This window comes from Oncorhynchus nerka, linkage group LG2, assembly GCF_034236695.1.
Source record: "Oncorhynchus nerka isolate Pitt River linkage group LG2, Oner_Uvic_2.0, whole genome shotgun sequence".
NCBI lineage: Eukaryota > Metazoa > Chordata > Actinopteri > Salmoniformes > Salmonidae > Oncorhynchus > Oncorhynchus nerka.
In genome coordinates, this window is record NC_088397.1 from 41,080,890 (window position 1) to 41,097,348 (window position 16,459).

A 16,459-nucleotide genomic window follows, 5' to 3' on the forward strand; every position below is an offset into this window, starting at 1 on the left:
TTGGATTGCATTGCCAGTTTTGCTAATGGGGGAGACTGCATCAATGAGATTGCAGGATTTCATCACATGAATTTCACAACAAAAAGTAAATGGACCATCTTGGGGCACTGGAATGGGTGCTCAGGCCTTCGGCATCTGCTCTTTCAGGTACTAAACAGATGGCACTAAAGAGAAAATTTCAATGAACTTAAATAATCATGACAGTCATTGGGAGCCTGGGAGAATTTTTTTATTTAACCTTTATTTAACTAGGCAAGTCCGTTAAGAACAAATTCTTATTTACAATGACAGCCTACCAGGGAACAGTGGGTTAACTGCCTTGTTCAGGGGCAGAATGACAGATTTTTACCTTGTCAGCTCGGGGAATCAATCCAGCAACCTTTTGGTTACTGGCCCACCACTCTAACCACTAGGCTACCTGCCCCCTCAATAAGCCAGACGTTCATCCATCAAAGGACAGAGGGATACACTAGATATAACCTTCTCGCGTATCTGTTAGGATCAATAAAACATGGCTCTGTGCCTAATTCGCAACATTGCTTTTTGTTTCCCCTGCTATTCATCATATGCTAGCTAGTGGGCAAGCTATGTACTGGTAGTGTCACCAATGCACTCGTGAGCTGGCTGCTCGTGAGCTGGCTGCTCATTCTAATCTAAATAGTTGGCAATCAAAACAGTCGCAGCAGTGGTGATTCTGTTTTTACATGCAAAACTGAAATAGGTGTATTTATGCTGTTGTTGAAATGCACCGATCACTTTATATATACTGAGTATATAAAACATTAAGAACACCTCTTTCCATGACAGACTGACCAGGTGAATCCAGGTAAAAGCTATGATCCCTTAATGATGTCACTTGTTAAATCCACTTCAATCAGTGTAGATGAAGAGGAGACAGGCTAAAGAAGGATTTTTTGGTCTTGAGACAAATGAGACATGGTTTGTGTATGTGTGCCATTCAGAGTGTGAATGGGCAAGACAAAAGATTGAAGTGCCTTTGAAAGTGGTATGGTAATAGTTGCCAGGCTCACCAGCTTGTGTCAAGAACTGCAACGCTGCTGGGTTTTTCACATTCAACAGTTTCCCGTGTGTATCAAGAATTGTCCAGCCAATTTGGCACAACTGTGGGAAGCATTGGCATAAACAAGGGCCATCATCCCTGTGGAATGCTTTCAACACCTTGTAGAGTTCATGCCCCGATTAATTGTGACTGTTCTGAAGGCTCAGTGTATCTTTCCAAAAAAGAAACGACAAGTAATTTGAATGCTGCTTTGTGTACCAGCCCTGTCTACAACCAAAATGTATTCTGATTGATCAGTTAGCATTCAATAAACAATGAATGAATAAATAGTATATATTAACATAAGAACAACCATGTGCAACTCAAGAGTAAACATATATAGTAAATAACATCACATTCAACAATAAAAAATGAAATAATGAACAGTATAAAAATAGTTGCTACACAATTACTAAATCTGTTATTTTTTACCCAGTTATATTTTCTATTCTGTGTTGGTGAATGTAATTGAAAACCACTGGACACATCACAGCAGAACAAACATGTTGAGATGAAGGTACATCAGAAATCTAGAAAACCCTATAGAACCTTAGAACTCTATGGAACATATAGAACACTAGAGAATCCTAGAGAACCCTATGGAACCCCATGGAACCTACAGAACCTCCAACCCAGGTAGATAAAGTAGTATCTTACAGCTCCAAAGTATCTCTGTCTTTCTTTCTTCATAGAATATATATACTGTACAGTATATAGCTCCCTTCTTTCAGTCTTGTATTGATGCATTGAGAAGCACAACATTTTTTTTTTTAAATCCGGTCATTTTTTTTCACCAGACTTTTTATTTTTACTTTTAGTAGTTTGCATCCTAGCAGATAACTTATTTGATGAAAACCTTAAGAGTTACTGCAGTAGTAAGCATACATTAAAGCATGCATTACTCTGAAAGCAAGCCTTGAAGGGCTTGGTTGCTGCGTCAGCATAGATAGACATGCTTGCGTCTGACTGTAGTTGCTGTTATTCTATAGACAGGATAACATACACACATACAAGTCCAACAATGAACCTGCTGGAGGAAGTTTGTGTATGACCTATGATCTAACTCATCCACATTCATAAGCTATTTACTCTGAGTATGAAAGGGGTATGGTAATTTACAAAATAAATAAATATATGGCTCTGGGCCTGACTACTCAACCGGCCATAGGGAAGAGAAGAAGTCATCTGTTGTCTTAATGGTATTGTGGAAGTTAAAGAAACAGCTGTCTGCTATGTTAACCTGCTCAGTTAGCAAACAGTATCATTATTACTATGACATCAGTCAGCTGTGTAAAATACTTGTCCAATACAAAATCAACCTTAATGGGGTGCATATATACATCTATATTGTATACACTTCTATATACATGAATAGAATAGAGTGAAAAATGGTCATGTATGAATATGTTCACTTTTAAATTAAGACGTTGCCATGCTCTGCGTGTGTGTATTACTTCGATCAATCTCCAATTGCAAGGTGGTTGTTAGTTTCGGTTGTTGTCTATTGTCACGCCCTGACCTTTAGAGATCCTTTTTATGTCTCTATTTTGGTTGGGTCAGGGCGTGAGTTGGGGTGGGCATTCTATGTTTTGTGTTCTATTTATTTCTATTTCTGTGTGTTTGGTCGGGTGTGGTTCTCAATCAGAGGCAGGTGGTCTATTGTTGTCTCTGATTGAGAACCATACTTAGGTAGCCTTTTCCCACCTGCGTTTTGTGGGTAGTTGTTTTCTGTTGAGTGTGTGTATCACCTGTCAGAGCTGTTTCGGTTATTCCTTTTGTTATTTTGTATTTAGTGTTCAGTTTCGAATAAATAATTTGAACGCGTGCACCTTGGTCCTCACCTTCTTCCTATGAATGCCGTTACATCTATTTTCCAACCGATTCTCTTTGTGTTGAATAGAGGTATTAACCATGCTTATATACTCTTATTTTTGATATAGGTACAGAAAAGGCCAAAAGAGCCTAAAAGGATCATGTCTCGTCATTTACCCTCACAATGTACTGTACCTCCTAGACGGAGAAGAGCAGGATGAGCGCGCCCTATTGCCACACAGAACACTGCACCATCACGCTCCAATCCTCATTGGCTAGTACACCTTCAATTCATTCCAACAGGGTCAGAGGAATAGTAAGGGCTAAGAGGAAGCTCCCAATTCTAGGTTGTGTGTCGAATGGCACCCTACTCCCTTTATAGTCCACTACCTTTGACCAGAGCCCGACGGGAATAGGGTGCCATTTGGGACCTAAGCCTAGTGGTTCAGTTACAGAGTTTTCTATACTGCCATGGTTCCTTTGTATACACAATCCATACAGTAGGCCTACTATACATACCCCCATACCCACATAGTACAGTATGTTATATTCATATCACTTACAAAGTATTGGACAAATGGTTCAAGAGAGTGGACAGGCGGATAGCAAGCAGGAGAGGCAGAGGGGAAAAGGCGGAGAAAGGGAGAAGGTGGAGGGCTACAGAGAGTTCTACAGAGGGAGGAAGAGAGTTGGTGTTACTGGGAAAGAGGGGAGGAGGATAGAGGGGTGATCAGAGGGCCGTTGATCCGCAGCATGCGAATTTACGAGGTAAGTCTTGGCAGAACCGGACACCTGGAGAGGGAGAGAGAAGGAGAAGAATAAACAAGGCAGTGAGTCAAATAAGCACTGCAGGCTTAGATTACGTCTGATAATATAGTCTTTATTGTGAGTGGGAAGAACTGTGCAGTTGAATTTCACTAGACTAGCTGGAGTCTAATGCTGAAATTAACTCCTACTGTGCATCCCAAATGGCACCATATTCCCTATATAGTGCACTACTTTTCCATTTAGGACGCATCCATCGTTCCACCCAGCCAATTAGAAGGCAAGATGAAGCCATACTAATAACAATAATTCTTACATCTAAGTATATTAGGGGCTCTCTGGCCATTTGGAAATCAGCATAAGCACGTCCAGTCCAGTGCACTCCATCTTCTTCTCCCTTTCTATCTCCCTCTCCCGGAGAGAAACAGAGAGAGGGGTAGAAAGAGAGATGGAGAAAGAGAGAGGGCAGAAATACACAAGGCAGTGAATCTGCCATCTTAGATTGTCTGTATTGACATACTCATTCAATATTTAATATTCTCCCTCCCCCTCCTTACCTATCGAGCTGGGTCACTAGCTGGCAGTCTGTTCTGGCTGGATGACGTGGTGCAGTTTGGCTGGGTTCTCCTGGTTGTGGTTGTCGCAGTGCTGCACATCATTCCTGGAAACAGCAACCGCAGAGTGGACACTCAGAGACATGCTATACAACACCAGGCAGGGCAAGCGGGAGGCACTCAGGAAGGTAGGCCACAGCAGCAGAAGGAAACCAGCAGCAGCACAGCATAGCAGTGAGGCACAAATTACAAAATTACATATAGGTTTTCGTACCCTGTAAACAGTCTATGGACGAGGTATGACAGAAATCCATGCTTTGGTTTAGTTTCCCTGGCACTGTTTTCACATGCTAACATTTTAGCGTTCACTGCAGAAATCCCATTCAAGTCATGGGACAGATATGAGCATTTTTTGCGCATCATGGTCAAATCATCTGTAAGTGACTATGTTGAGCTTCACAATAGATTTTTGATACTTTTGCATGATTTGGACATGTGCAAAAAATGCTAGATACATTTTGGGATTAAGTAGGTTAAAATCTTATGAAAAGTAAGAGGATGTTTTATTTTTTTATTTAACTAGGGAAGTCGGCAACAAATTCCTATTCACAATGACGGCCTACCCCAGCCAAACTCGGATGATGCTGGGCCAGTTGTGTGCCGCCCTACGGGACTCCCAATCACAGCCAGATGTGATAGAGCCTGGATTCAAACCAGTGACTGTTGTGACAACTCTTGCACTGAGATGCAGTGCCTTAGATCGCTGTGCCAACTGGGAGCACAGAGGGACATTTCAAAATGCTGACGTTTGTATTTTAGCAAGGCTTGATTTATGGATTTGTCTATGTGGTCTTTATTCAAATGCACTTCATGTAATATAACAGGCTTTTCAACATTTGTGCACAATCTTTACTTAAAATATCAAAGGGACACACAAGGCACTAATTTTGTGGAACGACCCTGTTATCAAGCATGCCACATAGTAGTGTGGTGTAGTACAAGCCTGCAGGGGGATTCAATACATAACGGCAGCCAGGTCTGTGACAGTGGTGGGCAGTCTTACCTGTTGTCATTGATATCTGTAGTGTTCCCTGTGGATAGATGAAGCAGGTGTCAGGGTGAGGATGCAGTCAGGCCAGTGTATAGTGAACAGCGAGGAGTGCAGACCATAGAAATAGAATTACACTAATTATATCTACTGTATTTCTATGGAGCAGACCAAGTGAGGAGTGAGTTGAAGTGGGGAACATTCAATGCTGTTAACCTTACCGTTGACACTGTCAACATCCACCATTTCTGTAGAGTTGACTGTAGGGTCCTTCAATGTAGAGCCTTTTTCTGTAGTGTCCTTCTCTCTAGGGTGCTTCACTGGGGAGTTATCCATTGCGGCACTATTCACTGTAGTGTTATCCACTGTAGGGTGCTTCACTGGAGAATGATCTACTGTGGCGGCATTGTCCACTGTTGGGTTATCCACTGTAGTCTTCTGCACTGTAGTGTCCTTTACTGTGCCGTTGTCCACTACGGTGGTTTTGGTTGGCTCAGCTGGCAGCCTACAGGACAGACAGAGACCCATCAGTCACCTAGTCATGAATGTACAGTATTTCAATCAATCAATAATGTAAAATTACACTTCAGTGTCATGTTTGCACTTTTGTATAAAGCTCATACACAGCGAGCTCCATTCCTATGTTTGTACTCACGTCTTGGTCTGATGGAGGCTGGTCTCATTGGAGTGGTGATTGTTGGTCTGGGTGGGGTTGGAGTTAGATGCTGTAGCTGGGGGAGCGGCAGGGTGGCTGGTGTGATGGCTAGCTGTCTGGCTGGGGATCTGGAACATGGCGTTACTAAAATGGATGGAGTGTTGCTGTTCAGTAATGCGAACCCACGGGTTGGTGGGGGAGCAGAGTGGGAACTGGCCCGGACGGATGGGCTTGGCTGGGAAGAGCAAACAAAGCAATGTTGGTGTCAAAATCTTCATTGTCATCATCGTAGTTATCATCATCATCATCATGGCACATGGTTAATAAATAGATATGCAACACGACGGCAGATTAAAAACTTTGAATTTTTCAATTTAAATGATTATACTAAATTATTGAAACCAATAGAATTTTATATAAAATCAGCAAAAAAAGAAGTGTCCTCTCTGAGTTAATTTTCAGCAAATGTAACATGTGTAAATATTTGTATGAACATAACAAGATTCAACAACTGAGAAATAAACTGAACAAGTTCCACAGACATGTGACTAACAGAAATTGAATAATGTGTCCCTGAACAAAAGGGGGGGTCAAAATCAAAAGTTACAATCAGTATCTGGTGTGGCCACCAGCTGCATTAAGTACTGTAGAGCATCTCCTCCTCGTGGACTACACCAGATTTGCCAGTTCTTGCTGAGAGATGTTACCAAGGCACCTGAAAGTTCCCAGACATTTCTGGTGGGAATGGTCCTAGCCCACACCCTCAGATCCAACATGTCCCAAACATGCTCAATGGGAATGAGATCCGGGCTCTTCGCTGGCCATGGGAAAACACTGACATTCCTGTCTTGCTGGAAATCACGTACAGAACGAGCAGTATGGCTGGTGGCATTGTCATGCCTGAGGGTAATGTCACGATGAGTCTGCAGGAATTGCCTACAATGACAACAAGCTCAGTCCGATGATGCTGTGACAGACCGCCCCAGACCATGACAGACCCTCCAACTCCAAATCGATCCCGCTCCAGAGTACAGGGCTCGGTGATACGCTCATTCCTTCCACGATAAACGCGTATCCGACTATCACCCCCGGTGAGACAAAACCGCGACTCGTCAGTGAAGAGCACTCTTTGCCAGTCCTGTCTGGTCCAGCGACCGTGTGTGTGTGCCCATAGGCAACATTGTTGCCGGTGATGTCTGGTGAGGACCTGCCTTACAACAGGCCTACAAGCCCTCAGTCCAGCCTCTCTCAGCCGATTGCGGACAGTCTGAGCACTGATGGAGGGATTGTGCATTCCTGATATAACTTGGGCAGTTGTTGTTGTCATTCTGTACCTGTCCCGCAGGTGATGTTCGGATGTACCGATCCTGTGCAGGTGTTGTTACACGTGGTCTGCCACTGTGAGGACGATCAGCTATCCGTCCTGTCTCCCTGTAGCGCTGTCGAAGTACGGATATTGCAATTTATTACCCTGGCCACATCTGCAGTCCTCATGCGTCCTTGCAGCATGCCTAAGGCACGTTCATGCCGATGAGCAGGGACCCTGGGCATCTTTCTTTTGGTGTTTAGAAAGAGTCAGTAGAAAGGCCTCTTTAGTGTCCTAAGTTTTCATAACTGCTTCCTTAATTGCCTACCGTCTGTAAGCTGTTACTGTCTTCACGACCGTTCCAATTGTTTATGTTTAAATCCTTTTCAATGAAGATCTGTGAAGTTATTTGGATTTTTACGAATTATCTTTGAAAGACAACGTCCTGAAAAAGGGCCTTTTCTTTTTTTGCTGAGTTTAGTATGTATAATCTGGAAGTAGAAGCATAAATTCATTAGTTTGCTCCAATTAGTGTTAGTAATTTTTTTTAACATCATTACTATCATTGTGTGTGTGTTAGCTATCTGAGCTGCGTGTGTTTGGGTGTGAGAGACCTGTGTGTTACCTACCTGAGTGGTGTTCATGCATTTATGTTTATGCCTGTGCGTGTGTGTCCGTGTATCATTACCTATCTGGGCAGCATGTTGCCTACGGAGGGGGTTCTTGGCCCTCATAACGTCTTTGATACTCTCCACTTCCTGTTGATAGCGTCTACGGTCCTTCATGGCCCCCTCCTTAGCCTCTTTCAGTGCACCTTCCAACGCCCGCACTCTCTCAGCTGTAGACCGAAGACGCTTCTCCAGCTTAGGAAGCTCACAACGCAGGTCTGCATTATCGCGTACCAACTGGAGAGAAAAAAAGAGAGAGATGGGGAGGCAATAGTCATGAGAGTGATAAAAATAGCCTGAGGTCAACAACGCATCTAATATTCTCTATTGGAATAGACACTATATATACAAAAGTATGTGGATACCCCTTCAAATTAGTGAATTTGGTTATTTCAGCCACATCTGTTGCTGACAGGTGTATAAGGTCGGAAACACTGCCATGCAACCTCATAGACAAACATTGGCACTATAATGGCCTTACTGAAGAGCTTAGTGACTCATCGAGGCACCATAATACGATGTCACATTTTCAACAAGTCAGTTCTTCAAATTTCTTCCCTGCTAGAGCTGCCTCGGTCAACTGTATGTGCTGTTATTGTGAAGTGGAAAAGTCTAGGATCAACAACGATAGCTGCGAAGTGGTAGGCAACAGAAGCTCATAGAACGGGAAGGTTGAGTGCCGTAGCAAGTAGCATGTAAAAATCTTCTGTCCTCGGTTGCAACACTCACCACTGAGTTCCAAACTGCGTCTGGAAGCAACGTAAGCACAAATGTTCGTCGGGAGCTATATGAAATGGGTTTCCATGGCCGAGCAGCCGCACACAAACCTAAGATCACCAAGCACAATGCCAAGCGTCGGCTGGAGTGGTGTAAAGCTTGCCGGCATTGGATTCTGGAGCACTGGAGACGCGTTCTCTGGAGTGATACATTTTACCATAATTTTACCATAACTTTACCATCTGGCAGTCCGACGGACAAATCTGAGTTTGGCAGATGCCAGGAGAACATTACCTGCCACAATGCAAAGTGCCAACTGAAAGTTTGGTGGAGGAGGAATAATGGTCTGGGGCTGTTTTTCATGGCTTAGTTCCAGAGAAGGGAAATCTTAACGCTACCTCAGATAATGACATTCTACACCATTATGTGCTTCTAACTTTGAGGGGGGTTGAGGTCAGGGCTCTGTGCAGGCCAGTCAAGTTATTCCACACAGATCTCGACAAACCATTTCTGTATGGACCTTGCTTTGTGCACTGGGGCATTGTCATGCTGAAACAGTGAATGAACTTCTCCAAACTGTTGCTACAAAGTTGAAAGCATAGAATCATCTAGAATGTCATTGTCTGCTGTAGCGTTAAGATTTCCCTTCACTGGAACTAAGCGGCCTTGCCTGAACCATGAAAAACATCTGGAATGCCAGATGGTGAAGTGTGACTCATCCAGTGGAGGCTCCTTAGAGGCGGAAGCAGAGGACCATCCTCCTCAGTGAATTTCACAAAAATACAATTGTAAAACATTTAAAAAGTTATCCTGTTAAGATAAAACTATACTAAATATATTCACGTCATCAAATAACTGATTAAAACACACTATTTTGTAAAGGTCTACAGTAGCCTTAACAGCACTCTGTAGGATAGCACCATGGTGTAGCCGGAGGACAGCTAGCTTCCATCCTCCATGTACATTGACTTCAATACAAAACCTAGGAGGCTCATGGTTCTCACACCCTTCCATAGACTTACATAGTAATTATGGGGGAAGTCCGGGGGAAGTCCTCCAACCTCTCAGAGCTCTTGCAGCATGTACTGACATGTCCACCCAATCAAAGGATTAGAGAATGAATCTAGTACTGAAAGTATAAACTACAGATAGGTAGCACTGCGGTGTATAAAATGTGGTGAGTAGTTGACTCAAAGAGAAAGACAATAGTTGAACAGTTTAACAAATTATTTTCTTCCAAAATGAAGGAGAAGCAAGAGAAAAAGAGCAAGATATTTTTTTTGTTCACTTTCAGTTTCACATACTTAGCTAGCAAATGCAGCTAGCTTGTTTAGCCTACTGAAACACAATGCTCAAACAGAGGGATGCTATGTTAGCTAGCTGGCTATGACTTTCCAACACAACAAATCAAATCAAATTTTATTTGTCACATACACATGGTTAGCAGATGTTAGTGCGAGTGTAGCGAAATGCTTGTGCTTCTAGTTCCGACAATGCAGTAATAACCAACAAGTAATCTAGCTAACAATTCCAAAACTACTACCTTATTGACACAAGTGTAAGGGGATAAAGAATATGTACATAAAGATATATGAATGAGTGATGGTACAGAGCGGCATAGGCAAGATACAGTAGATGGTATTGAGTGGAGTATATACATATGAGATGAGTATGTAAACAAAGTGGCATAGTTAAAGTGGCTAGTGATACATGTATTACATAAGGATGCAGTAGATGATATAGAGTACAGTATATACGTATACATATGAGATGAATAATGTAGGGTATGTAAACATTATATTAGGTAGCATTGTTTAAAGTGGCTAGTGATATATTTTACATCATTTCCCATCAATTCCCATTATTAAAGTGGCTGGAGTTGAGTCAGTGTGTTGGCAGCAGCCACTCAATGTTAGTGGTGGCTGTTTAACAGTCTGATGGCCTTGAGATAGAAGCTGTTTTTCAGTCTCTCGGTCCCAGCTTTGATGCACCTGTACTGACCTCGCCTTCTGGATGATAGCGGGGTGAACAGGCAGTGGCTCGGGTAGTTGTTGTCCTTGATGATCTTTATGGCCTTCCTGTGACATCGGGTGGTGTAGGTGTCCTGGAGGGCAGGTAGTTTGCCCCCGGTGATGCGTTGTGCAGACCTCGCTACCCTCTGGAGAGCCTTACGGTTGTGGGCGGAGCAGTTGCCGTACCAGGCGGTGATACAGCCCGACAGGATGCTCTCGATTGTGCATCTGTAGAAGTTTGTGAGTGCTTTTGGTGACAAGCCGAATTTCTTCAGCCTCCCGAGGTTGAAGAGGCGCTGCTGCGCCTTCTTCACGATGCTGTCTGTGTGGGTGGACCAATTCAGTTTGTCTGTGATGTGTACGCCGAGGAACTTAAAACTTACTACCCTCTCCACTACTGTTCCATCGATGTGGATAGGGGGGTGTTCCCTCTGCTGTTTCCTGAAGTCCACAATCATCTCCTTAGTTTTGTTGACGTTGAGTGTGAGGTTATTTTCCTGACATCACACTCCGAGGGCCCTCACCTCCTCCCTGTAGGCCGTATCGTCGTTGTTGGTAATCAAGCCTACCACTGTTGTGTCGTCCGCAAACTTGATGATTGAGTTGGAGGCGTGCGTGGCCACGCAGTCGTGGGTGAACAGGGAGTACAGGAGAGGGCTCAGAACGCACCCTTGTGGGGCCCCAGTGTTGAGGATCAGCGGGGTGGAGTTGTTGTTGCCTACCCTCACCACCTGGGGGGGCGGCCCGTCAGGAAGTCCAGTACCCAGTTGCACAGGGCGGGGTCGAGACCCAGGGTCTCGAGCTTGATGATGAGCTTGGAGGGCACTATGGTGTTAAATGCAGAGCTGTAGTCGATGAACAGCATTCTCACATAGGTCTTCCTCTTGTCCAGATGGGTTATTTGGGCGGTAAGCAAATTGGAGTGGGTCTAGGGTGTCAGGTAGGGTGGAGGTGATATGGTCTTTGACTAGTCTCTCAAAGCACTTCATGATGTCGTTTAGCTCGGTCACCTTAGCTTTCTTGGGAACAGGAACAATGGTGGCCCTCTTGAAGCATGTGGGAACAACAGACTGGGATAGGGATTGATTGAATATGTCCGTAAACACACCAGCCAGCTGGTCTGCGCATGCTCTGAGGGCGCGGCTGGGGATGCCGTCTGGGCCTGCAGCCTTGCGAGGGTTGACACGTTTAAATGTTTTCCTCACATCGGCTGCAGTGAAGGAGAGACCGCCTGTTTTAGTTGCGGGCCGTGTCAGTGGCACTGTATTGTCCTCAAAGCGGGCAAAAAAGTTATTTAGTCTGCCTGGGAGCAAGACATCCTGGTCCGTGACGGGGCTGGTTTTCCTTTTGTAATCCGTGATTGACTGTAGACCCTGCCACATACCTCTTGTGTCTGAGCCGTTGAATTGAGATTCTACTTTGTCTCTATACTGACGCTTAGCTTGACGCTTGCAGAGGGAATAGTTACACTGTTTGTATTCGGTCATGTTTCCAGTCACCTTGCCCTGATTAAAAGCAGTGGTTCGCGCTTTTATGGAACTCTTCCAAATCAAGGTAAACTTTTGGTATTACAAATGTATTGCCACCGGGGCCTGCAGGTGTAACTGTTTACTGACTGTACACTAACGTTACTGCATGATTGTAGCCGGTTTACTAACGCGTTAGTTCTATTAGCCATGCTGACTATGCCGTTACTGTAGCTAATATGGTGACAATGATGTAGGCTGTTTGTAGAGGTTTGGTTTGGAAAGTTTTTTTCGCCTGGTCACATACAGCCGATGTGTGGTACATTGAAGTCCGAAGGGAAGAGAAGGAATACAACGTGCCTGTTATGAGAGTGAACTCAGTGAACACGTGATCGGGGTGTATTCATTCCGCTGATTCTGTTGAAAAACTTTTCCTAAAATAGAAGAGAATGGAACAAAACGGGGTTAAACATACCTGAAATTGTCCAATAGATGCTTTCGTGTTAAACTGTTGGACTAATGACTACACCCTATATCGGCTAGATGCGGGCAAGCGGTATTGAATGTCACCTCAAATTTGTCTCACGATCTGTGTGCACCTACATTGTAAACTTTCATTCATAGGCTAGGTTGAAGCAACCTTATGATGGGTAACGTAAACTCACCCCATTCCGTACAAATGTGCGCAACCGCAACATTCAAACGAGGCTACAAAGAAAACTAATGGGACTGTGTTGACATCAAAATCGGGGGTGTGAACTAAGTTTCTATTTAAGCGTTGATCGATATGGTAATGGCTCTATAGTATTGGAGACCCTCTGCTACATCGTGACATGTCATGCCGTAACGTACAGCACGCATAAAGCAACTATTTCTGTCTTACAATCTCATCCTTTAAAAACAAAAAATGGAAAGTGACGGGGGTAAGGGGGGATACCTAGTCATTTTTTGGATCATCATTGCATGCGATCATCATTCTCAAAGCCGTTGTTAACTCTTGGAACTACCCATCCCGGATCCGGGAGAATTGTCATCAACTACACTAATTAGCATAGCGCAACGGTCAAAAACTATTACTAGAAAATATTGATATTCATGAAATCACAAGTGAAATATAGTGAAACACAGCTTAGCCTTTTGTTAATCGCCCTGTCATCTCAGATTTTGAAATGAGGCTTTACAAGCCTAAGCAAGACAAGCGTTTGTGTAAGTTTATCGATAGCCTAGCATAGCATTATGTCCAGCTAGCAGCAGGAAGCTTGGTCACGAAAATCAGAAAAGCAATCAAATTAACCGTTTACCTTTGATGATCTTCGGATATTTTCACTGACGAGACTCCCAGTTAGACAGCAAATGTTCTTTTTGTTCCATAAAGACTATTTTTATACCCAAAATACCTCCTTTTGTTGGTCACGTTATGTTCAGAAATCCACCGGAACGACGAATGTTTTTCCAAATTATGTCCATAATATCGACAGAAACATGGCAAACGTTTTTATAATCAATCCTCAAGGTGTTTTTCAAATATCTATTCGATAATATATCAACCAGGACAATTGGCTTTTCAGTAGGAGCGAGAGGAAAAATGACTACCTCTGTCTTTTACGCAAGAATCACTCTGAGAGCCCTCAGCTGGCCACTGACGCAATGTAGTCGTTTACTCTCATTCTTCAAAATAAAGGCCTGAAACTACGTCTAAAGGCTGTAGACACCTTAGGGAAGCCACAGAAAAAGGAATCTGGCTGATATCCCCTTCAATGGGCAATAGGGATGCATAGAAAGACAGGGTTTCAAAATAAGAGTCACTTTCTGATTGGATTTTTCTCAGGATTTCACCTGCAATATCAGTTCTGTTATACTCACAGACAATATTTTTACAGTTTTGGAAACTTTAGTGTGTTTTCTATCCTAATTATATGCATATTCTTGCATCTGGTCCTGAGAAATAGGCGGGTTACTTTGGGAATTTTTTCCAAAATTAAAAATAGTGCCCCCTAGTTTCAAGAGGTTAACTTCTAAGATCACTTTAGCACTGCCCTAAAAATCCGATTCAACTGCGACACAAACCTTCAAATGGGTATGTAATGACACATTATATAAACTCTTTATAGTGTTTTATTTACATTTTAGAGGCGATAAGGTGATAAGTTGGACAGATCGAGTGAAAAAAAGCAATTTTCCCACACAACATCTCTCCTTCTCTCTATCACGCATTAGTTTCGCTTCCCCACCCGACAGGGGTCATTGTCTTCTTGAATTATGAAGAAATGGGCAGCATTTAGGTCATGTAATTGATTCTGTTTGAAAGGGGAGAAATTGTGCTTTACAATGGTATTGACATTACAGTTGATCTGGAAGTATTATGTTTTTGGGGCGCTAAAATAAGGGCAATTGTACGGACCAATATGCTATTATAGAAATAAGTCCATGCTCATAAAAAAAAATGGTCCTCCCTCATCTTAAACGACACTGAATGCCACTGGATTCATCAATCCAGAGAATGCGTTTTCACTGCTCCCGAGTCCAATGGTGGCGAGTTTCACACCACTACAGCCAACGCTTGGCATAGAGCATGGATGTGATTTTAGGCTTGTGTGTGGCTGCTTGGCCATAGAAACCCAATTCATGAACCTCTCGATGAACAGTTCTTCCAGAGGCAGTTTTGCAACCAAGGACAGACGGTGGCCTCATTCTGTGAGCTTGTGTGGCCTACCACTTCGCGGCTGAGCGGATGAAAGGTGGCATCCTATGACGGTGCCATGTTGAAAGTCACTGAGCTCTTCAGTAAGGCCATTCTACTGCCAATGTTTGTCTATAGAGATCGCATGGTTGTGTGGAGATTTTATACACCTGTCAGCAATGGATGTGGCTGAAATACTGTGTTAACAACCATCCAGGCGAGCTTCAATACCGTACAACTCTCCTTCCGTGGCCTCCAATTGCTCTTAAATACAAGTAAAACTAAATGCATGCTCTTCAACTGATCGCTGCCTGCACCTGCCCGCCTGTCCAACATCACTACTCTGACTTAGAATATGTGGACAACTACAAATACCTAGGTGTCTGGTTAGGCTATAAACTCTCCTTCCAGACTCACATCAAACATCTCCAATCCAAAGTTAAATCTAGAATTGGCTTCATATTTCGCAACAAAGCATCCTTCACTCATGCTGCCAAACATTCCCTTGTAAAACTGACCATCCTAGACTTCGGCGATGTCATTTACCTAATAGCCTCCAATACCCTACTCAATAAATTGGATGCAGTCTATCACAGTGCCATCCGTTTTGTCACCAAAGCCCCATGTACTACCCACCACTGCGACCTGTACGCTCTCGTTGGCTGGCCCTCGCTTCATACTCATTGCCAAACCCACTGGCTCCAGGTCATCTACAAGACCCTGCTAGGTAAAGTCCCCCCTTATCTCAGCTCGCTGGTCACCATAGCAGCACCCACCTGTAGCACGCGCTCCCGCAGGTATATCTCTCTGGTCACCCCCAAAACCAATTCTTCCTTTGGCCGCCTCCCCTTCCAGTTCTCTGCAGCCAATGACTGGAACGAACTACAAAAATCTCTGAAATTGGAAACACTTATCTCCCTCACTAGCTTTAAGCACCAGCTGCCAGAGCAGCTCACAGATTACTGCACATAGCCCATCCCTACTGTATTTATCTATTTATTTTGCTCCTTTGCACCCCATTATTTCTATCTCTACTTTGCACATTCTTCCACTGCAAATCAACCATTCCAGAGTTTTACTTGCTATATTGTATTTACTTTGCCACCATGGTCTTTTTTGCCTTTACCTTCCTTATCTCACCTCACTTGCTCACATTGTATATAGACTTATTTTTCTACTGTATTATTGACTGTATGTTTGTTTTACTCCATGTGTAAATCTGTGTTGTTGTATGTGTCAAACTGCTTTGCTTTATCTTGGCCAGGTCGCAATTGTAAATGAGAACTTGTTCTCAACTTGCCTACCTGGTTAAATAAAGGTGAAATAAAAAATAAGAAAAATAGCAGAATGCACTAATTTGAAATGAATGTCCACATGCGGCATGGTAGCCTAGTGGTTAGAGTGTTGGACTAGTAACCGGAAGGTTTCAAGTTCAAACCCCCGAGCGAACAAGGTACCAATCTGTTGTTCTGCCCCTGAACAGGCAGTTAACCCACTGTTCCTAGGCCATCATTAAAAATAAGAATTTATTCTTAACTGACTTGCCTGGTTAAATAAAGGTAAAAATGCATATAGTGTATTATGTTACATATGGATAGGCTTGAAATACAATTTCATGTGATCATAAAATCACATATTTGTAAACAACAGATGTAAACTAACATTGAAATGCTTATATACAGGCCCTTCCCAACAATGTAGAATACAGAAAACAAA

At 43.3% G+C, this 16,459-nt stretch overlaps 1 protein-coding gene across 1 annotated transcript in view; it reads right to left on the reverse strand.

Moving 5' to 3' along the window:
• Positions 1-216: 216 nt before the first annotated feature.
• The window catches only part of LOC115135305 (kinesin heavy chain-like), a 98,355-nt gene continuing 82,112 nt past the window's right edge, over positions 217-16,459 (reverse strand). Inside the window, exons 23-28 of the mRNA XM_029669862.2 lie at positions 7,889-8,105; positions 5,895-6,129; positions 5,461-5,744; positions 5,255-5,282; positions 4,195-4,298; positions 217-3,664 (exon numbers count right to left, since the gene is read on the reverse strand). Coding sequence (XP_029525722.1) covers positions 4,211-4,298; positions 5,255-5,282; positions 5,461-5,744; positions 5,895-6,129; positions 7,889-8,105 — 852 coding nt within the window. The 3' untranslated portion in view covers positions 217-3,664; positions 4,195-4,210. The remainder of the gene's footprint in view (positions 3,665-4,194; positions 4,299-5,254; positions 5,283-5,460; positions 5,745-5,894; positions 6,130-7,888; positions 8,106-16,459) is intronic.